At 46.5% G+C, this 24,664-nt stretch overlaps 1 protein-coding gene across 1 annotated transcript; it reads right to left on the bottom strand.

Annotated features, from left to right (window-relative positions):
• Window positions 1-4,509: 4,509 nt before the first annotated feature.
• LOC135830097 (DNA-directed RNA polymerase III subunit RPC3-like) lies at window positions 4,510-24,490 on the bottom strand. Its single transcript, XM_065342487.1, has 16 exons — window positions 24,197-24,490; window positions 21,715-22,111; window positions 20,784-20,862; window positions 20,371-20,434; window positions 19,068-19,136; window positions 18,709-18,744; window positions 17,790-17,879; window positions 16,604-16,687; window positions 16,104-16,155; window positions 14,860-14,920; window positions 14,468-14,534; window positions 12,618-12,701; window positions 11,409-11,510; window positions 9,173-9,222; window positions 6,191-6,355; window positions 4,510-5,338 (listed from the first exon to the last, which is right to left on the bottom strand). Exons 1-16 carry the CDS (start codon window positions 24,338-24,340, stop codon window positions 5,272-5,274), a joined length of 1,611 nt encoding a protein of 536 aa, XP_065198559.1. The 5' UTR covers window positions 24,341-24,490; the 3' UTR covers window positions 4,510-5,271.
• Window positions 24,491-24,664: the final 174 nt, after the last annotated feature.

Below are 24,664 nucleotides of genomic sequence, written 5' to 3'. Positions count from 1 at the left end.
ACAATCGATCCGCTTTCCACTTTCCAGCTCACACGAAAACAAAAATAAAATCACGGTTCGCGTCAGACTCGGCTAGAGGCCGTGTTTTCCGCGTCCACACTTCAAGGATCAAGGCTCACACAGGGTTGGAGGAAATCTGTTCCGACCCAATTTCAACGTCATCACGTTGACCTTTACGAGCCATCCAGCCGCTAACACCCTGTACCACTCGACGGATATTCCATTCGGGTGAAAACAGTCACCATCAAACCCTCTGGAAAGCACACTCAATTCAGGTGCAAACCTCGTGACCGCTATTCACTGCCACTATTCAGACCTCCTATGCCTCGCCCACATAATCCTTGATAGCCAAGATCACAATGCCATCAGCTCACTTCATCGAGACGCAATCGCACTCTTTGGGCAGGACTTTCACCTGTGCCGGGATCAGAACGGCCGACGGTCGACACTGTTTCGCTCTCACACATGGAATTCGCCTTTGCCCACTCTACGCGGCATGCCACGCATCAGTTACGACCATCACGAGAAAAACAGCCCCCCAAAGCGTTGAACCCGGTGTAAGCATCACCAAAAAGTCAGGAGGGCACGCGAAATTCGTGTGCAAACCTTCAGACCCACTTGTACACTGGTCGAGGTCACCCAGCCCCTGACCGTCGTCAACTCGTCAACTCGAACACCCACCCTCTCATAGGTAGCACTGCACTCGCACACCGCATCATCTATCGACCCTTCGAAAATCGCCAAGCCCATTTTGGTATTTCTCCGACTGGACTTACCCGTGCTAAAGTATAGCAGGAGTTGTCTAATTTTTCCTTCTAGCCTTTGACAGCGCGAATTGCTGCCGCTGACACTCAGAGGCAATTGCTTGCGTCTTTTCCGCATTTACACCATAGGGAGTTAGCAAATTATCGGACTTAGAAATATTTTGACGAGCAGATGGTGGAAAGCCTGCATACTTGAATTTGGGAAAGATGTGCAGTTTCACAATGACTTGAGGCCATGATGGAGGATGAGCAACCACAGGTGCCTTCACCAGAAGTTTGTGTTAGTGAGTATTCCTTTCTTCAGGGCCTGAGCGAAATCAAAGTCTTCACCATAGGGATTTGCGACTTTTTCCGAACCTGAAAAGACCACGAGTTCACCGCGCGCAAGGAGCTGGCAGTTGTTGAAGTTTTCCATTCTGCAAACGTTCACCCAAAGTGCACTACTGGGAACTTGAGGACTGCAGCGAAGATACGGACTGCAGCGAAGCAGCATACATTCAATGGCGCTTGTCAGGTTGCCTTGTGTAGTTCGGTTTGCGAAAAAGCAGTGGCAATTTACCGGTATTCCTTCTGCCTCACATGTGCCATAGCAACTTTGTTCCTTCAGAATGTATTCTTTGTAAAAGTGATAAAGGCATTGTTCGGGTTGCTCGCCCTTCAATGATTGCGCCTGCGGTGTAGCTTATGTCAAGTTCGGTTGCGTACGCCTTAGTACGTCAAATGGGGTGTGTTTTTCAAGTTGAGATTTGGCAGGATGACAGTAGTAAGACAACTCGGATTCTTCCAGCATCCCACTCCCAAGACCGAGATCAAACTCGTCAACGCTCCACACATAGTATGGCGAACAGCGTATCCACGTCTAATGCTGTTCTCACCAACTGCCCACCCAAATCCAACAGAATATGCCGAACAGCCGTCAACCCATTCACCGCGACACAATCGCACTCTTCGCACATGGCCTTTCCGTGCGGCCAAGTTGGACAATTCATCTCAGTATCGACAGTTTTTCATCCTCACCGTGACACCGAAACTCAATCCATCATTAGAGTCACACGAAATTCGTGTGCAAACCTTCTGAACGACCGTTTCAGCTTCGCTCTTTATCCCATCCATGCCTCGCCAACGTGATCTGTGTTACGAAAAACACGAACAGCCGTCAAGTCACTTGAACTCGACTCAATCGCACTCTCAGTGCAATGACTTCTCTGCTAGTCCGGCTCAGATTTTCGACCGAACCAAATCGACGCGCTTTCCATCTCACACAGGCCGGGAACAAACCATTTCCGACACTATTTCAACGTCATCACATTGACCCTTACGAGCCACCTAGCCGCTAACCCTCTATATCACTCCGCGGATATTCCATGCAGGTGGAAACGGCCACAAACATACATAAAACCCTCTGGAAAGCACATTCGATTCAGGTGCAAACCTCGTGACCGCTATTCACCTCCTCTGTTCAGCCTCGCCCACGTAATCCTTGTTATGGCCAAGATCTCACGCCATCAGCTCACTTCAGTGAGACACTGTGAGGCACTCTTTGGTCAGGAGTCCGAGAACCTTCCCAGTGCCGAAATCAGAAATTTATGCCGACAATCGACACTGTGTCGCCCTCACACACAGAGATCGCCTTTGCCCACCCAATGTCACCGCATTGGTTACGAATCATTCAGCCGGCAAGGGGTTGAATGGCGTTGAACCCGTTTCGAATAAAATTTCATGCCAAAATGAAAAAATCACTCATTCAGGAGAGCAAACGAAATTCGTCTGCAAACCTTCAGACCCACTTGAGCACTGGTCGAGATGACCCAGCCACTGATCATCAACTCGAACACCCACCCTCTCCTAGGTAGCACTGCACTCCCACTCGCACATCGTAGCACAACAAACACCGCCGAAAACTCACGTAACACCGCTCCCGTTCGAGTTCGGCGAAGCAGCACCCCGATGACCAATGTTGTTCTCACCTACTGCCGTCTCAACGGTAACAGAAGTACCGTAACAGTCGGCAACTCGCTTCTCTCCGACGCAAATTCGACGCAGTCGCGCCCTTAGTTTATGGCTTTGTCGTAGTCTACGCCCGGTTTGAGAAATATAGTAGGAGCGTCGACACTCCTTCGCCCCCGCACAGGGACACATTGCAACAAAACTCAATCCATCATTAGAGTCACACAAAATTCAGGTGCAAACCTTCTGAACGACTGTTTCACCTTCTCTCTTTATCCCATCCACGCCTCGCCAACGTAATCCGTGTTAGGACAAACACGAACAGCCGTCAAGTCACTTGCCCTCTACTCAATCGCACTGTCTCAGTGTCTGTGCAATGATTTTCCGCCCCTCCGGTTCAGATATTTCCACCGACAATCGACACGCTTTCCACTTTCCATCTCACACAGGGTGGGAGCAAACCCTTTCCGAGCCTATTTCAACGTCATCACATTGACCCTTACGAGCCGTCATCACATCGACCCCCACGAGCCGTCATCACATTGACCCTTACGAGCCATTCAGCTGCTAACCCCCATTTCCACTCGACGGATATTCCATTCGGGTGAAAACAATCACCAACATCAAACTCTCTGGAAAGCACACTCAATTCAGGTGCAAACATAATCCACATGATCCTTGTTATGGCCAAGATCTCACGCCATCAGCGCACTTCAGCGAGGCACTCTTTATCCAGGAGTCAGAACCTTCCCAGTGGGGAAATCAGAAATTTCGGCCTCATCCAAGGAGATCGCCTTTGCCCACCGCACCCTACGCCACGGCATCGGTTACGACGATCACGAGCCTTTCAGCCGCCAAGGCGTTGAACCCGTTGAATGTGATTTCACCACATCACCAAAGACTCAGTCATTCAGGGGAGCACGCGAAATTCGTGTGCAAACCTTTGGACCCACTTGTACACTGGTCGAGGTCACCCAGCCCCTGACCGTCGTCAACTCGTCAACTCGAACACCCACCCTCTCATAGGTAGCACTGCACTCGCACACCGCATCATCTATCGACCCTTCGAAAATTGCCAAGCCCATTTTGGTACTTCTCCGACTGGACTTACCCGTGCTAAAGTATAGCAGGAGTTGTCTAATTTTTCCTTCTAGCCTTTGGGAGTGCGAATTGCCGCCGCTGACACTCAGAGGCAATTTCTTGCGTCTTTTCCGCATTTACACCATAGGGAGTTAGCAAATTCTCGGACTTAGAACATTTTGACCAGCAGATGGTAGAAAGCCTGCATCATCGAATTTGGGAAAGATGTGCAATTTCACAATGAATAGAGGCTATGATGGCGGATGAGCAAGCACAGGTGCCTTCACCAGAAGTTTGCGTCAGTGGGTACTCCTTTCTTCAGGGCCTGAGCGAAAACAAAGTCTTCCCAATAGGGAGTTAGCAAATTGTCGGACTTTGAAAATGTAGCCGAGCATGATGGTGACAAGCCTGTCAAACAAAGCCAACAGAATGACTGAGTAGTGCTCAATTCACTCCACTCCGACACTATGGCACTATTTGTGCAAGGACTTTCTGTGCACCCGTGCACAGGATTATTATTAGAGAGGTTAAGATGCACGTTATTTCCGACGTGACGCGCAATTTCATGTCAAATTTGGCGTAAAACTCCAAATTTCGACATGAGCAGCAGGTCACTCACGTTGATTTTTCGACATGCGTATTGTTATTTTACCCCAACATCGATGCTGTTCCGTTCTCATGCAGTGAACAAACACACTGCCACTCAAACTCAATCAAATGACGGAGTCACACGAAATTCATGTGCAAACCTTACAAAACCACTTTCACTTTCTCAACTTATCTCACACAATCATACCTCGTCCACATAGTGCATGCTACGATGATTCCAGTGACCCTACTAATAGTAAATGATCAAATAAAAAAAAATCAGCACATCGTCGTGGTAACAGCCTAACACCGCCAAGCGCTCACTCATCACCACTGCTCTGTGTGAGATCTGCGGAGGAGTGTCCCCGGCGGCTAACATTGTCCTAGCTGTCAACCACCGGGCCACAGACTCACGCCTCCGGCAGAGTTGTAGGTGAGAATGGTGAACTGTTAAAAAAATGTCACGAGAGTTGGGCCTACATGAAATGGTACAGCAGTGGATATATCTGGGAGCAAACAGAATGTGACTCATCGGAGCAGTGATAGTTTGTGAGGCTATGGCAGGACACGCAAAACCTTCACAACTCGAGCAATAAGGACCAACCATGTACTTGTACTTGCCAATGGTTGCTGTGCTATCATCGGACATACGGCCAATGGTATCACTGCCCACAATAATGCCATCAATGAGTGGCAAACTCAGTGCTTGTGATGACATAGGCTAGCTACTCCATACAAAGCACACCTGTGATGGTGACACCATTGCAACACCTCTATACCATAGGAAGCAATAAATGACCTCAAGAAAAGGGTGATTGCTGCACGAGGTGGCTATAATAGCGATCAGATTGCCATGGCTGGCTACTTGTTCCAGTCGTACTGCCTCACAGATTCACAGTAGCTTGAAGTTGGACAGGCAAAGTAGACTGGATGATAATACAACTTCCCCTTCATCAAACCTAAGGAATAATATACAGCAGCAGCAGCAGCAGCAGCAGCAGCAAGAACAAGCCAGAAAAGGCAAACAGTCGCCATATTTTGCTTTGCTTTTTCAACGTTGGGATTTCTGATCAAGATGGACAACTAGGTCAAAAATCCAACCAAAGTTGTCTGGAAGTCCCCCGAACAGCATGATGTCAAGCCCCAAATATCATGATGTCATGCACCGATCATCACAATGTCAAGCCCCAAACATCATGATGTCATACACCGATCATTACAATGTCATGCCCCAAACACCATGATGTCAAGCACCGATCATCACAATGTCATGCCCCGAACATCATGATGTCAAGCTTTAACTTGCTCTGCACATGCATCAACGTCTTCACGATGATGCAAATCAGCGTGTGCTGCACTGAGCAGGGAGCTGCTACATGGCTTCTCGCTACACTCTACAGACGGCAACGTGCACCAATTTGTAATGTTACTAATGTACACCAAGTTTGTAACATGCAACAAATTTGAAATATGCACAAAATTGCAAGGTGAACCACTTTCACCAATGTGCAAGGATGTATTCCATATTCAAACACCGCTGCACACTGCAATGAGCTTTGTGCAAGAATATCATGAACCCACACATCTCTACCATTGTACAGCAACAGCCGCAAAAGCAGCGGCGGTGCTGGTGGTGACACCACCACCACCACCAGCAGCAGCAGCAGAAGGTAGCAGCAGCAGCAGCAGGTAGCAGAAGCAGCATCACCAGCAGACATATTAGTAGCAGCAGCAGCACCAGCAGAAGCAGCGGCAACGGAATACAGACCGACGCAAATGGAAAAGTACAATCGCTCAGCATGAACACGTACCTTGAAAACGCGCAAAGTAGCTTTTTGACCATGGCCTTATCAGCAGGGGGGAGAAGATCTTCTTCTAGCAGTGCAATGTCATCTTCTTTGTCTTTACCATCTGATTCAGAAAGAAGTATCTTGGCTTTCTGTAACTCAAACTGCTGCTGACGATCCAAGAGACGCCTAGGATTAAGACAGGACAATATTCCATATTTGCCAGGACAACATGTTACACATGGGTATATTGTGAGGAAATCTAGAGCAAGCAACAGTGAGACACTAACATTCCCAGTCTTGGGTATTCACTAGGGTAATAATACACACTTGATCAAAATGTTGCGCTTCACCCGGGTTGAAATCGAGAATACGTACTATACTGTGTGTATGTGTGCGTACTTTGCTCCAGGATGGCATTGAACAGTATTAAAAACAGGATTGTACAGGATTACACAGGATGGCACTGAACAGTATTACACAGGATTGCACAGGATTGCAGAGTATTGCACAGCATGACACGTACACATTTCTCACCAAAGTAGTCAGCAGATCACTTGGGACTGTAGAAATGGACTTTGTTGGTATACCAGTATTCTCCCCGAGGTCAACAGTGCACACTCCACTCGTGTCAGCACACACCATGTTTCAAACATATAGACTTTTAAAGGGACACTCAAATCTCATTTTCGAGGTTGAGTTTTCGATGCAAAGACGAAAGGTAGGTGAAAGAGAGGACCACTTGGACAAGAACGAGTGTAAAGTGAAGCTAAGACACACATCATGGCAACCCCCTCCCCCTTCTAGGAGCCAAGCCATTGATTTGCAGGTCACTTGCAATGCCCAGGTTCTATCAGTAGTCCTATCAGCAAGTATCTCGGCCTGCATTTCCATGGCGACATGTCAAGGAGCACCATGGTTGACAGCATAGCCCGTAGAGTAGCTTGGAAAGTCGCAGTGTTACGTAGGTATGCTGCATCCTTGCCATTTGCTCGCCCTATTGCCTTTTTCAGATGTTTCATACTCCCAGAATTTCTCTACGCTTGCACCGCATACACCTCGTATCTCTCTGTTACTCAGGAGACTAGGCTGGGTAGATTGTTTAACCGAGCTGTCCGTGCTATATATAAGGCTCCCCCTTGGTCCCTATGGTGGAGCTGCTCACATGCACTGCCATTCATCCCTTCAGGTTTTATGTGCAGCAGCGTGTACTATGCTTTATCTGGCGCTGCCTGCACAGTGCCTCGAGCCGACTATTTAAACATTTCTTCTCCATCGCTCCATGGCGGAGAATGCGGCGTGGTAGTAGTAACTTGCTCCTTATTCCGCCTGCCATTGCTACTCACTCGGCCTTATTCCGCCTGCCATTGCTACTCACTCGGCCTTATTCTGCCTGCCATTGCTACTCACTCGGCCAGGCACATAACGCATGCAGGTGCTGTGCTATGGAATGCTCTACCTCCGAAAACTAGATGCATTGCATGCTCTTGTTAGTATTTCGTACTTTTCTCTCCCTCCACGACTTCTCCCCCACCCCTCTCTCACACTCACTATTACTTTACCCAAGTGGGTCCAGTGCCATTAGGCTTTTGCCTGTTTCAGATTTACCACTACAGATAAAGAATACAACAACAACAAGAAGCTATCGAGTTGAGCGGGAAGACGACTTGTATATTTCGCCGAGCGAGGGCCTAATGACGTCACATGCGGTTAGCATGCCGGCCAAGATGCACCAGCGCACATACATTCGTTGCAGAATTTATTTTTCAAACGAAGAGAAGTTTGTGCGCAATGTATTGCCAACGTTGTGAGAGATGGCGTCTTCTATAGTTCTCTACCCTTCCAGGGACCCTGACTATCCTAGCAATGAGACATCACCTCTAGCTAAACATTGCTCATCTGCTATACTTTCGTGCAGAGATGCGTACTGGTCGTGGTGATGATGCGGAATGTTGAATCCGGGAAAAGTATTTTCGAAGATGGAGACGGAGGTTGATACTAGTAGCCATTATTAACCCTTTCCATGCCGGGGCCCCTTTTCTCCAATCGGCCGGCTGTCCAGAGCACTGACTCTCTTGGTGTAGTTTGTGCGCACAGCTCTGAATGGAATTTATTCTCATTTCACTCCACCATGATGGATTTTCATCATCCTGGGCTCGTTGGAAAGATCAGGACCAAGCGAAGCCATCATGGTAGATCTCAGCAACATAGACACACCAGGGCCACTTCCACCTCCTCTCCAAACTACTCCACCGTGCCTCGGAACGGCACAACAACTCAATCTCACGTTCTTGTTCGGCATCTTGCCCAAATTCAACCGGTTTTCACGATTCGAACTGCGCTGCAAAGCTGAGATCCAAGCGCTTCATTTGATGTCCATCACGCATGCGTCGTGCCAAAGGGAAATCCCCTAGCATGCTCCAAAAAACTGCGAAGTCATGAACAAAAAAATTCGTGTTCGCTCCGGCCCTTGATTTTGGTGTTCATCCTGTCGCCGCTCAGTGATTCTTTATCCCATCGCGACGAACGTTATATCCACGGAAAGATGAGCTCAAGACCTTTTCAACGGTGTATTGATTGTCGCGATGCGGTTATGTTTCACAGAGTTACGATAGTTTGTACACTGGTCTATGCACGGAACAAAAAAATTCGTGTTCGCTCCGGCCCGTGATTTTGGTGTTCATCATGTCGCCGCTCAGTGATTCTTTATCCCATCGCGACGAACGTTATATCCACGGAAAGATGAGCTCCAGACCTTTCCAACGGTGTATTGATTGTCGCGATGTGTTTATGTTTCACAGAGTTACGATAGTTTGTACACTGGTCTATGCACTGCAATGTAACGTGCGCACTACGAGGACGAGATATCTCGTCCTTGGCCAATCGCGTGGGGGTCTGTAGGACGAGTTATCTCGTCCTTGGCACTGAAAGGGTTAATGGACTGTAGCGATTCTACAACAGACAAACTTTAATAAATACAACAGAAAAAAGAAAAAGCTGGCATACCTGTGTTCCTTCTCCAGTGATAATCTCTTTTGTTGCAGATGTAGCAGACTCTAAGGTTACACAAACATGCACATACACACATGCACATGCACGCACATACACGCACGCACGCACACACACACACACACACACATGAATGTACACACATGCACACCCACACACACACACGCACGCACGCACACACATACACACACACACACACACACACACACACACATGAATGCACACACATGCGCACAGTCACACACATATTAGTCACATACACACAGTCACACTTACAGTGAAACCTGTCTAAGACGACTGCTCAAGGACCTTCAAAACGTGGTCTCTGTAACAAGATGGTCTCCTTATCCAGGGTCGTTTGACTGGCAATAGCATCCCTTGGTCCTGGTTGCAATGGTCTTCTTGACAGGTGGTCGCCTTTAATATCCGAGTGGTCGCCTTGACAGTTTTTTGTCCATGTATTGTATACTTGTACTTGCTCAGTGCCAGAAACTGATCACGTGGGTCTCTCCGGGACAAGGCAGAGAGATTCAAAAGGAATCTTGGAAAGATGACTCAATTCGCCATTGGAGCGCCTGGTGGTCGACACCCCTTGAAATCCCCAAACTCTGGGTGTACTTAGAAATGATGCCAGTAATGGGCTCACCACACTGCAGTGAGTGGGGAGAGGACAAGGTGAAGAAAAGGATTGACGACATCAAGGTATCTGTGCCGGGATCCAACAAATTTAACCCTACGCCCAGTGAAGGTAATACTTCTCACTGGTGCGTGGGTGGCTAAATCAGAGTGAATCTGATACAGACATCACTTTAGCACTACTGACTGTTCAAGAGTTAATCTAGCCAGAAGTAGTCCATTGGTTAAACAGGCTACTTCGAATAGAAAGTATATAGTGGAATATAGGGGAACTGTCACCAAAAATTTTCTTTGTCTTATCTTGTAGTTATTTGGCTCCTGATCACGATGGTGTTATTCGTTTTTCTCTGTGATGACTGGAAGTGGGTGAAAACTTGAAAAGAAGGTCCCCAAAATTGTCCCGAAGTACCGAGTGACGTCACGCCGGACTTGACCTCCACGCGTACATTCGTCGTCAAAAACGAAGTTCAGCCCGTGTGCTGGTCGATCGAGCTAGCTGTTCCAATGTACGGTGCATGTGTGCCTTTTGAACTGTAACACAGATGGGTACGTCGTACCGAAGGAGAATGACAAAGAGGCAGAGACCCACGCGCAGCTACACAGCCAAATCAAAGTAAAAAGGAGCTGAGCTTTCACCTTTTTGACTTCTTCCGCGAGGATCTAAGTTTTATTTTGTGAGCACGGAAGTACGTCGTTGTTTTGAACTTTTCGTGTGAGGAACAAGACGATGATGAGTGCGTATGCAGAAAACAGTGCTCCTCCGGCCGGCGATAACACCACCAACCCGAGCCCGAAAGGAACGCAATGTAGGTACGTGAAGGCGATTCATCTGGCGATGTTGCTGAAGATGCAGATGACAAACTCCGACGTCTTTCATTTCAGAGCCGGGTGGGCAACACCGCCACCTTCGATACAACGACATAATTTTCAAGTACAAGGTATGTGTGTCACACTAACAGCAAACAAACATCCTTCCACTCCTTCGTAATCACAAATAAAACAAAGAGCTGGAGCTTCGTGGAGGCAGTACCAGTGCGACAAACTACTGTCGACTTTTGTTTATTTTGTCCCTTTTGCCTTTTGGCGTTCTCATTGTGTACAACGTACACATCAGTGTCCGAGTTCAGAAGGCAAGCGTGCATGCACCGTACATGTACATCGAACAATTGGCTCGATCGACCAGCACATGGGCTGGACTTCGTTTTTGACGATGAATGTACGCGTGGAGGTCAAGTCCGGCGTGACGTCACTCGGTACTTCGGGACAATTTTGGGGACCTTCTTTTCAAGTTTTCACCCACTTCCAGTCATCGCAGAGAAAAACGAATAACACCATCGTGATCACGAGCCAAAGAACTACAAGATAAGACAAAGAAAAATTTTGGTGACAGTTCCCCTTTAAACCAACAAAGATGACAGGTACAACCATACGCCTCCAAGCCGATGGGCCTGATGGCAACAGAGTTGAACAGACGCAAACCGTTATCAGACATGAGTGCATCCACCAACCAAACTAGCTTGCACACACACACACACACACACACACACACACACACACACATTGCGCGTGTGCTAATGCAGAACTTTCGACTACTTACCTTGTAAGCAAGCTTCAAGCACGTCTGTCTAACATGCTCTTTGTTAACGGAGAAAAGAAAGAATGTTCTGGATGGAGCATGGTCCGGTGTACGGGGTACCTCCTGCAACAATATAAACACATACACACCAGAATATCCTCTAAAAACCACTCAATGGAAAGAAATTGCACAAAACAAATTATTGTGAAAAGAAGAAGGACAAAATGTTACGAGTTATGACTAACTGTCCACCAACCAAACAAATTGTGCTTAAAATTCTGGGCTATAATTGTCAGGACACAGTCCACAGCAGCACACAGTACACTTGCCTGGTACAAGGGTGCACACAGTACACAGGCACTGCAGTGACTGCACCCTTCCCTGCTACAAGTGAGCCAGGCAAGAGTGCAGTGCCCGGGAAAAGAGCTTCTCAACAAACCTTTTCAGATCAGAATTAATTTTCAATGTAAACTGTCAGGGAAGTGGAGTCCGGGGCATACGAATGTTTAGTCCAGACGGAGCCTTCGCCACTTAAAATTTAGTCATTACCACGCAAATTTATATCCGGGAGGACATCAAAGGGTTTAAATGTTGAATGTTAGTATAAAATAGCTCAAGGGACATTTTGTATAAAATACAAAGTTTGAGGGAATTTCAGGGATTTTCGGGGAGATATTGAAGAAAGTGCTTTCCAAACAGGCGGCAAGGGCAGGGGCGCAGCAGCCGGTCTGGCTGGTCCGGCTTTGGCCGGATCACATTTTTTTAACACAATGCCGAAAGTGCTCAGAATGCAGGATTTTGCACCCTAATTTTAAAATTTCCCAGGGGGCGGGGAGACCCCCGAACCCCCTCCGGCTTGACCACCTTCGACGGCGATGCTACGCGCCTAAAGGGGGCCAATAATTTTAAAATCGCAATGAACAGTACCAGCGGAATAGGCATGTCATGGAATGGCTATCTTAAATTCGGAACCTAAATGTACGTTATCTATTTCTTTGTCCGCCATCAAGTTCTCACTGTGTACGTTCTGAATTGAATATTCAATAAAGCAGGTCCACGACATATCGATTCAGCTGGTACGAAGGGGGGGGGGGGTTAAAACTTTCCCGGAGAGATAAATTTTCAGAGTTTTCAAGGGTTTTCAAGTGTACTACGAGCCCTTACAAACAAACAGCAACAACAATCAACAACAACGACGACGACAACAACAAGCAGAAGCAGCAGACTTGCCTGCAGAGTAACAAAGTGAGACCTGAGCATGCGATACATGAGCTCCTGAGCCTCCTTCGATGGAATCATGGCCATGTCACCGATCTGAAAGTATAATACCACCGCATGCAGCAGATGATGTGAAATAGCACACACACACACACACACACACACACACACACACACACACACACACACACACACACACACACACACACACACACACACACACACACACACACACACACACACACACACACACACACACACACACACACACACACACACACACACACACACACACACACACACACACACACACACACACACACACACACACACACACACACACACACACACACACACACACACACACACACACACACACACACACACACACACACACACACACACACACACAGACACACACACACACACACACACAGACACACAGACACACAGACACACAGACACACAGACACACAGACACACAGACACACAGACACACAGACACACACACACACACACACACACACACACACACACACACACACACACACGTACACATACACACGAGCACACACAGCAACAAGGAGCTGCTTAAAAAAAGACGGCAGGCCATGGACAGTGGGCAATGTTATGACAACTGATACAAGTTAAACAGCACGACAGTCACTACAGGGCTAGACATAGTGGCAGCATCACCACTACCACCAGCATCGATGGCATCACCACTACCACCAGCATCACCACTACCACCAGCATCACCACTACCACCAGCATCGATGGCATCACCACTACCACCAGCATCACCACTACCACCAGCATCACCACTACCACCAGCATCACTACTACCACCAGCATCACCACTACCACCAGCATCACCACTACCACTAGCATCACCACTACCACCACTACCACCAGCATCACCACTACCACCAGCATCACCACTACCACCAGCATCACCACTACCACTAGCATCACCACTACCACCACTACCACCAGCATCACCACTACCACTAGCATCACCACTACCACCACTACCACCAGCATCACCACTACCACCAGCATCACCACTACCAACAGCATCACCACTACCACCAGCATCACTACTACCACCAGCATCGATGGCATCACCAGCAACCCACTCCTTTCCACAAACTTGAGTCTAAACTAGTACAGCTGCTGCTGCTACTGCATGTGTATTCATACAGGCCAGTGAGAGGATTGTCACTATTGAAAGGTAAGAAGAGCAATAGGACAATGGCAGCAGCCAATGTTCTCGTCAAGATTGAAGTAACGAACCTACAAAGTTTCCATGCCGCTTGTCATGACAAAGCAGCAGGCTCATAGACAATCAGCGGGAAACAGAAGGGAAACACAACTGAAAGGATCATAACAATGAGTCTCACAACCCCAACAAAATGTGAGCATAGCAACCAAGGCAAACTTTGGGCATTGACTAAGCAGTGACATGAGTAAATAGAGAGGCTCCGCACAACGTAATTACGTCACTAAAAAACGTAGTCGATCTACGGAAAGTCTTTACGTAGACTGCATGCAGATCCGTGTTCCGCCATACGGAGTTTTCAAACCACATACTTCGAAGTACATGTAGCTGCACTTGACAACTCCAAACGCGACAGTGTACGGCCCAAGAAGAGACTCAACAATTTGTACTCCAATCCACTTACGGAGCACCACTGTTAGTAGATCCCAACTTACGTACTCTACGTAGACAACTTTGCGTAAGTGGAGTGCAAACTCGCGAATTCACGGGTTTTTCCCGCCCGCTTTAATACGTAAAGTTGCTCAATGTTACGTAGTGGGGAACCTCTCTAATGCTGCGATACAATAACAATTACTCGCACCTGTTTCTCTTCTAAGTGTTTCTTGTCCAGCAAGAGGCGAAACACACGCAGGCACTTAGAGCCAAACCTGTAGGCAAGATATAGAACGCATAGCATAGAAATCACACGCACGCACACACACACACGCGCACACACACACACACACACACACACACACACACACACACACACACACACACACACTGACACACTGACACACACAGACACAGACACAGACACACACACACACACACACAACCATACATCAATCTGTACATATACGTAAAACAAGCAGCGATGAAAACATGCACATACTTTCATGAAACACATGACCAGTGCAAACAATTTAAATCCTATCAAAGTGGTAGGCTACGTGGATATATCCAAAAGCAAGAGGCAACATAAACACGTACCTTTCTTGTACAAGTGAGACAATAGCATTCTCAGCCATGGAGTCCAAACATTTATCCAGCTCTGAGGATTAATCTCACTGTCAAGGAAACTTAAGAAACAGCCCAAGTCCCACCTTGCCATTTTAACCCTTTAACCGTCCTATAAATTTCACCCATTGAAACGCCGAACGAAATTTTAACTTTGCCAGGTCATAACTTTAGTTGTACTCACTCGATTTTTATAATCTTGGGTTCGTTGGAAAGCTCTGGACGAGACCAGCACGATGATACCACATTCTTTGCCTCAGCAGTCACACAACCAGCACTGGAACGCAGCGACGTCGTCTCAACGCCAGGCATGCAAATGACAAGTTCAAAACTCCGCCATGGCCGTCTCCTTCATCGTAGAGTGTTCAAATTTTTTTTGAGAGATCGACCATTTCGTGAGGAATACGTTGGTCGCGAGCAACAGTCACAGAGCGCGTGAAGAAACGGGGAAATCCCGTGACGACGTCAGCCGCGCGCCCAGCGCAGCGGAAGTGACAAGCGTGCAGTACTCAGCGCTTGATAACTCTGCTCCACTACATCGTAGCTCAACGCGGATTTCTGCAACAGAAAGCCTGGAAAATTCGCAACCGAATCGATAGTAAATTTTCTATCGTGGGTAAAAAATCATTCCAGTGCGAGTATTTCAAATGATGGGTCGAATTCGACCCACAAATGTATGGTCTGACGGTTAAAGGGTTAATAAATAATTAGAGCACAATCCATCGAAGGGGTGGTAACATTGAAATTAACACAGTACAGTCAAGGGAATTGCACACGTCTTCTCAGATGCAATCAATATGTGAAAGAAACTGACAAGCATCCCCAACCTCAATGGCTACGTGCCTGCAACTTCAACAATGGCAAAAGACAGATTAGCATCATAATGCTATCCTACAGGATAACTAGAAGTCAAGAAACGTGCAGGACAAGTGCCCATTGAAACAAGAAATAGATTGATCTCCATCACGACACAGCAGCATTAGTAGCAGCAGTAACAGCAACGCAAACAAAAGCAGCACTAGCAACATCAGCAGGGCAGACAGCAGCACTAGTTGCACCAGCACCACCAGCAGCACCACCAGCAGCAGCACCACCGGCACCAGCACCACCAGCACCACCACCAGCAGCAGCAGCACCGGCACCACCACCAGCAGCGCAAGTAGCAGGAGCGGCGGCAGCAGCAGCAGCAGCCAGATCAGGGCAGGTAAAGAGGATACGAACACAATACGTGCCACCAGCATTGTCTCCGACCTTCACCAAATAGGCAGTCTACAGCCAGACAAGCAAAAAGACGAACATGACAAGATATAGAATCGGACGCGACATGCAGGAATTTAGCAATTTAGCAATTTAGCTGCAAGAAAGATACATGTCTAAGTACATGTAGTACAGTGTACAGTGACAAGATAGTATGGCTAGTTCTAGTATGGCTAGTATGGCTAGTTCTGCTATTCACACTGTTCATTGGTCTAGCGACCGCCAATACCAAGTTTGACACAGCTAACACCTCACTTATACATGTATGGACTGCATGGTGTGTTGACGAGCGACTTTCGAAAACTTCCAGAGCCTTGCAAGGAGAGAAAAGAAGAGAAAAGTGGCCGGACATATTGTCTCGCGAACCGAATCTGCGAGCTAAAAAGGGTAGAAAGCTAGAATTGACAAAAAAAGAGCAACATATTTTGCAAGTACCGGTAGCTCTCATTGTGGTACTTACAGTGCTACCATCACACAAGAGCTTGAGATAAAGGGCAAGCTCTGCCCGGGATAACAACGGCGTGCTTGGAAGGGCCTGAAACAGCTACATGTCACAAACACATAGCAAAACAAAAACAAACACACACACACACACACATACATACACACACACACACATTCATACATACATACACACACACACACACACACACACACACACACACACACACACACACACACACACACACACACACACCATGAGGACTACACCATAGCTTAGTGATAGAACATCTCGCTGGCCATAAAAGAGAGTCACTGGTGCAAGTCCTGATGATGATAGTCAGTTTTTTCTTCAGACGTTTCCCTGTTTAACTTACTCAACTTATGAATACAATTACTACAGCGTGCTATTTCCACCACCACTAGCATCACCACCACCAGCATCACCACCACTAGGATCACCACCACCAGCATCACCACCACCTGCATCACCACCACCAGCATCACCACCACTAGCATCACCACTAGCATCACCGCCACCACCACCGCCACCTCTAACACCACTACCTCTAGCATCACCACCACCGCCACCTCTAGCATCACCACCACTAGCATCACCAGCACCACCAGCACCACCAACACTAGCACCAACACTGCCAAGTTTACGAAACAGATGTCAGGGCCAGTTGTTAATGCCCTGCGTATAATGCACCATTGGGCCTGCTAACTGCTGGCATAGTTGTGTTGTAACAGTGTGAGTTGCAGGAGAATGGTGATTTGCCCAGAGGAAGGTGATTTGCCCAGAGGAAGGTGATTTGCCCAGAGGAAGAAGCGTGAGTAGCAGGAATGTGCACGAGAGTCAACTGGCCTTTGCCCACATCATCAGTCATGAAATCGCTGCTCGATTATTTCACTACTAAGGCAAGGGGCAACATGCAGCAGCAGCAGCAGCAGGAACAGCAGCACCAGCTAGACTATTTCAAATTTTCATTTTGATTTCATGGTCGATTTTCATCTCTTGTATCCTTGGCATTCTTCCTTCTTTCCATGTCATATTAATTGAATAAACCTGTTTGTGTCTAGCAGCAGCAGCAGCACTACCACTAACAGCATCTGACATACATGTACTGCTACGGGAAGAGCAGTTATAGAGAGCAGTGGTGTTACACAGCAGCCAGGTGTCCAGTTCAGCTTGTACAACTTACCTCAAAGCTGCTGACAGCCACAGTCATAGAATTTGTCTCATCTTGCAGCTCACTGAGACGCAGCACTGTTTCCATGACAGCACCAGCAGCCTAGAGTAGCAGCAACAACAGTAGTCAATAGCAATCAGGAGAAAATGTACACACACACACACACACACAAAAACACCACTCAACACTGACGTTGGATTGCTAAGCTACGGCAGTACGGCAGTATCATGGATACTGAAGAATGCCTGTGATGTGACGACGGTGAAGTGCGGTGTGAGGAGTAATTAGACGGAGTGCATGCCCCAGGCCAGGGTCCAGTGGCCTCTTGCGGTGCTACTTGCTATGCTGTGCTATCTATCAAATTCACACCTGGTTACAAGTTCTGTCATGTCATAATAATTATCATAATTATTATCACTTCATAATAGATGTAAAAAAGAGAAGAAAACACATGAGAACGAGTTATGCAGCAACTATCCACGACTGTAACAAGATGATAAACAGTCATAAAGTGCGATAATAGGGCACAAAACTGACAGGCTACTGAGACATTTAGCGACCAGAGGCCTAGCTCTAACACACCTCCAGTGTGCAAATCAACAGCCTTCCAACTTGGAAGGTTCATGGTTACGTAGGACTGAAGAGTGTTTATCATCTTGTTACAGTCGTGGATAGTTGCTGCATAACTCGTTCTCATGTGTTTTCTTCTCTTTTTTACATTTATTACTCGCTCAGTATCCGAGTTAAAACTTCATATTAGAGACGATTAATTTAATTTTGTTTTCTAACTTGAAGGCGCCACTACGTTGAGCGCATGGACCGCCAACAAATGGTCTGGAAACACGTTTTGGCCTTTCTTCAGTCAAAATTTTGATGAATTTAAACTGTACTAACTGTACTGGGGTGTGGACAAGTGCTTACGAGAACTTACCACATCATGTGTGTTGACAACCATTGATACAATAGCCTGTGTGATACACAACAAAAAGCACACACACACACGCACGCACGCACACACGCACACACACACACACACACACACACACACACACACACACATGCACCCGTAGATACTGAGAAATCAAGGTTGCAGATTATCAGGGTTTGGAAAATCAATGTTGCGGATATCCGGTGTCCAGAGGATCGACACACACACACACACACACACACACACACACACACACACACACACACGCACACACACACACACACATGCACACACACATGCACACACGCACACACACACACACACACACACACACACACATAATCATATGCACAACTAAATACCTCATTGCGCAGTTGCTTGAATAGACGGCTGTAGTCCGGTTTCCAGCAACAATCACTATCTACTGAGGACTAGCAGCACAATATGGTGAGGAGAAACAGAGAAACAGAGAAAGCAGGAAAACAACATGTCAATATGCTGTTAGGCCACACGTTTTTATTTCTATGTTTCTCGTCACCCGCGCGCATACGATTCAAGAGTCTGGAAGAAAAAAAGAAAAAAAAACTGTGCTGCATTGACTGTGCATGTGGGGACCAGCACACTCATGCACATGGAGTCTACATAATGTGGCCTGGCCTGCGCGACACATGATGCAAGGATGGCATTTTTTGGGCGCAATCTAGCTGCATATGCTCAGATTGTGACAGAAGCTCCTATCACATACTAGTTGCTAACTATGGATGCTATTTTGCATGGTGTATTGGTGGATTTTAGTGTGAACAAAGGTCTAAATAAACTTTTTTTATTTTTCAGTCATTTTTTATTTTTTCCACCTCTCGCATACGTTTTTAGATTTTCAGGTGACGAGAAACATAGAAATAAAAACGTGTGGCCTTAACCATCAACAACGATGAAGAATTTCAGGGTATGTTTGCTTGGTTTTAACCATCAACAACAATCAAGAAATTTGGGGTGTGTTTCTTTGGTAAGAACGACCTAGAACAGGATTGAATAGCTGGTGCACAAGGAGCCTAACAAACTATGGACAGGTTTTATGTTGCCCAGTGTACATAGTGGTGCGCGCGAAGCCCGTGTCTGGCCGATTTACCTCATTCCCAGTTGCATAAGTCACAGCCAATGACCTGATCATGGAGGCTTTACAATACCTCCTCCAACCAATAACTTGTTGGTCTCCCTTAGATAATTGTCATGATCTTGGGCATCATGAAAGCTCACAAGAGGAACAAGTTGTGAGCAAGCTCGACAGACCAGCACTGCGGCCCAGCAAAGGTACTGTAATGACGGGCTTGCGGGCAAGATGGAGCCTCTTCAGCCATTTCACTCTCCTTGCTCGTATGGACCTCAAATGCTTTGCACGAGTCCCACGAGTTCAATTGATCATTGGAAGCTGCACTCCCATTACGCCACTAATGGAAAAGAAGAAAAAACTTCCGCACTTATACTCGTCACTCATACCTGGAGCATAGATTCGCCGTGACAAAATTACGAGTGAAATATCTCAATATCTCAACACTGAAGTATACATTGATTAGGTGTGCTATAGATCCTACAATATAGAATTATTATATTGTGTGAAGTTGCCGCCTAGCTATAGACTAGCTGCTGCTGCTGCGACTGCCTTACCGCCTCTTTCCCATCCAGTTCACCCAGCGCTTGCTTGTTTGTAGCAGATAGCTGATCAGCATCACTACATGGTCAAAGAAACCATTCCAAAGAAAGTACATGAAGGTTATCGAGTGCGACGTAACGTATAATACACTGCACCACTGCGGCTTTGCGTTGGTGTGCCCTCCGCTTGTGAAGTCTCAGCACACGCTATGGATCGCCTCTTTGAACACCCCAGCGAACATGCATACGACGTAACACACACACACACACACACACACACACACACACACACACACACACACACAAACACACACACACACATACACACACACACACACACACACACACACACACACACACACACACACACACACACACACACACATAGAGTATGCACTGATTGTACTGAGTGTACATGTAGAACATACTTGCGGCGTTTCGCTGCAGGCGCATCATCATTCGATGAGTGGTGGTGTCGCTTTTCACCGGCATTCTTAGTGAAATTCTCTGTGGAGGAATGATAGCAAAAACAAGCACGCACACACGCGCACACACACACACATACACACTAAGTCTTGTACTTGTACATGCTCACTTTCATAACTGGTCATGTGGATTTTCCCTTGGGAGAGGACCCCCCCACACACACACACGCACGCACGCGCGCGCGGGGTACGTGTCTGCATCCACAGTAAAATATATGAAGTGAGTGGGCGAAAGGAATCTCTTGATATGGTCTAATTTCAAGAGGTGGATGGAGTTCAAGAGATGGATGTCTTCTTCTAAAAGCGCAAGAACAAAGTCAATCTTGAGGGGTACATCATCCATGTTAGGTGTGTCTGCGCACCCCTACCCCACACACAGACACAAACGCGTGGAAAGCAAACACGTATGCACACAAGGACGAGACTAAAAATAAAGCCAGACCCAAAGCAATGAAATCAGTCACTCCATCACTCTATCCACTGATGAGGTCTGTTGGAGCGAAACAGTTGTCTGGAGGGTCTGACGATATCGAAATCTCAGCGGAATTGCCCTGACGATGGTGGTGATGTGCAAGTGGAGTTGATCGGGCAAGAGTGCATTGTGTAGTGGTGGAGTGGATCGGGCAAGAGCACATTGCGCAGTGGTGGTGGTGTAACTGATTTCTCTTCTCAACAGATACAGAACATGCCGAACCAGACAAAGAGATGGTTGAACCATTATAAAACAAAGACAGCTGTACACAATGATCAGCAGTGGCAAGCAGTGGCAAGCAGTGGGGAGCAGTGGGGAGCAGTGGCAAGCAGTGGGGAGCAGTGGCAAGCAGTGGCAAGCAGTGGGGAGCAGATGTGAGCAGACACATCACATAGTACTTACTTAAATCAAAACGAGGGAGAACATACAAGTCCTCTTTTGGCCCATCACTTCGACAGACAAGATGCTTGTGTACAAAGGTCGAGAAGACATCCATTGTACTGGACTTAATTTCCTCACAGCTAAGGTGGGCATTGCTGGGGTGCTCCAGTGCATTTTGGATCACACTGCTCAGACTTAAGTGACCGTTCAGTATCACATCCTCCATGACTCGCTCAGCTAGGTCAGATTGAGTCGAGAAAGATCGACGGGCAAACTGGATGAATTGTGGTATATACTGGCGTTGAACTACTCCCTCAATCGATGCTGTGTAAATGGTGGTAGTACTGCCACCAGGTCCTTTGCGTTCTGACACTGCAACCAGGCCATGCTGTACGGCAACCAGCAAACCTTTGCGCACCTTTATGCAGCAAATCAAAGATACACATCAACACAGCAACACATTCACTTTCTTGTTGAAAAACCCAGGCCTCATCCCGGTGGCGTCCCATAAAAAAATCACTACTGACGTGGCCAGTGAAATCTGACCTCACAAATGTAATACCTCTGAGACTATGCGGACCTTGCACTAGGTACGTGTAAGGACGTTGGGCTGCATATTGAAAGCGGCCTTCTAGTTCATTCATCCCAATCGTCCCGCTGGCTTTTGACAGCCAGACTTTGGCCGAATTAAGGCTCAAAGACCTATTTTAAATCCGAAAAATCTGGGCTTTGGAACTGTACATGGACACACGTGTGGTTCGAAAGCTATACTAATTTCATAACAGCATCATGGAAACAGGAACGGAGAAATATTATATAACCTATAGATGAAGAACACAAACTCAAAACTCTTGAGACAAGCTAACAAGTAGGGGCCATCCGTAAACACCGATATTTATTTAGAAACGAAAACTAGTCATTTTTCTCTTCAACTACTTCAACTTTTTCTCTTCAACTACCCCCCCCCCTCCCCGAGAAACGAACACATACAAACGGTACAATCATCATAGTATCGATATTTTTTTCCTTTTTTCTGGACATGCCGACACATACAAAGTGTGCATCGATATTTTTCGAGAAACGAAGAGGCGCTCAATCCCTCCCCCCAAATGACCAGTTTTTTTGTTTCTAAATAAATATCTACACAAGGCACAACAACAGAGACCAAAATGCTTTCTCGTTACACCGAGTTTCGCTAGTAACACGAAACTCGGAGTAACGAGAAAGCATTTTGGTCTCTGTTGCTGTGCCTTGTGTAGTACGCTCTGCCCTTGTTAGGGTATTGAGCACTATGTGCAGCAAGGACTTCAGACACTTTGTACTTAAATAAATATCTATATATACGGATGGCTCCTTACTCATGCTTACTTTAAGAAAAGGAAGCGAACTCCATGGCTATACTGAAGAGAAAAGGCGGGTAAGAATAGCGAAAGTATGGGTGATGAAGCCGTTCCATGGAAGAAAAGGTGCTAACGGCTTGCTGGCGTAAGAGGCAATGCATGGCTCTGGTCTCATGCTCCTTGTCATCGCCATACCCTCACACACTCCTCAACTTTACATCTTCTGAAGAGTATACATTGTGCCATGCGCTAACTAACTTATTACCAGCATCCCAACATATTGAGTGAAGACCTGTGATCCTCTAGACATTATTATTTCTAGCACAGAGGTAACATGTGTTGTCATAGAAATACCATCAACACCTAACTAATCTGCTGATCCCCAAGCTGCATAGAGTGCTCAATGTCAAAGACAGAGCTTAGTACATAGCAGACTCAGCGGAGGACGGTCAAGTTGGTTGTAACTCTGAGGTTCAAGCTGCTAGGCATCATGCTAAGCATCATCAGACAACTGACTGGTGATTGCCTAGCGGCATGAAACTCAGTGTATTTATGGATTCTCCACAGGCCTTAAAATCGTAGCCTAAATCGAGGGAGTCACTGTTACACCCAACCTGAATGTCCTCGGCTGAACCTACTATCAACAACTGACTACATAACACCAAATCATTTATAACTGCTCCTTGGCAGACTTGCACCTCATATTGCATCCTGATGATGGCAATTTGCCGAAACGTCGACAATAATACAGTGAACTGAGTTGTGAGTTTGTAGTGTCCAGAGAAAGAGCACGTGTGCTCACCGTTTCTCAGACTTTTAATATAAATAAGCGACGTGGAGATAATAATGACCTATTGTGATGTATTTGCAAATGATGATCATCACACGAAAACGTTCTTGGAAAACTCTTGACCTACCTTGCCTTGTGTGTCGGAGTAATGAGTGCGCAGTTGATTTTATTCATACATGTAGTTTTCTTTAATATAAATGGTCATTGTTCTCTGAGAATTGGTTTTGTGACATGAAGCTTTGAGAGTAAATCTCAACAATCTTATTGCCATTGCCAATTAGGTAATCTAACCACTGTAGATCTGCATGGACAAGAATCCATTTTCAAATTGCTAGACTAATATGAATACTGTACACAGCATTTAATTTCTCACCTCATTTAATTTCAATTTCGTTTCAGCAGTTAGATCTCGCAGACTGCGAGGTCCTTTGGCCAATAAATAGGATACAACTTGAGCCACAATATTTCCAAAGTGGTCAATCAGGATATTTACAGCAACTTTTTCCTTCTCAGACATGTCGAACTCAACATGTCACTTATTGGAGAACTTCACTTGCAGTTAAAAACAGATAGCCACGGAGGAACGATTGCCGACAACAATAATGCTAGTGAGTGATGGCCGAAAACAGCACTGTTTTACAGGTGCGAACTTATTTTCAAAGTATAAAACAACAATTTTAGTTCTTGTGTTTTTTTGAATAAATGCACACACGTACACGTACACGTACGTACAAGTCAATCGATCACGTCATGTCGAGGGACCTCAGCTGACGTCATTGACTCATTGCGCGATATGACGAAAGTATGCGATGACTCACTTCACTCGTAGATCTACTACGAT

The sequence above is a fragment of the Sycon ciliatum genome, chromosome 13 (assembly GCF_964019385.1).
Source record: "Sycon ciliatum chromosome 13, ocSycCili1.1, whole genome shotgun sequence".
In the NCBI taxonomy this organism is placed as follows: Eukaryota; Metazoa; Porifera; class Calcarea; order Leucosolenida; family Sycettidae; genus Sycon; species Sycon ciliatum.
The sequence above is the reverse complement of the archived record's forward strand: the minus strand, read 5'-3'. Positions and strand labels throughout refer to the sequence as shown.

What these genes read in the sequence shown, in the direction of transcription:
- LOC135830097 (XM_065342487.1), bottom strand. Translation starts at nt 24,340, where the DNA reads ATGTCTGAGAAGGAAAAAGTTGCTGTAAATATCCTGATTGACCACTTT. An exon ending in TGGCTGTCAGCAGCTTTGAG is followed by an intron (nt 16,688 to 17,789) that starts GTAAGTTGTACA and finishes TGTGACATGTAG; the next exon opens with CTGTTTCAGGCCCTTCCAAG. An exon ending in TGGTGGCACGTATTGTGTTC is followed by an intron (nt 14,921 to 16,103) that starts GTATCCTCTTTA and finishes ATTAATCCTCAG; the next exon opens with AGCTGGATAAATGTTTGGAC.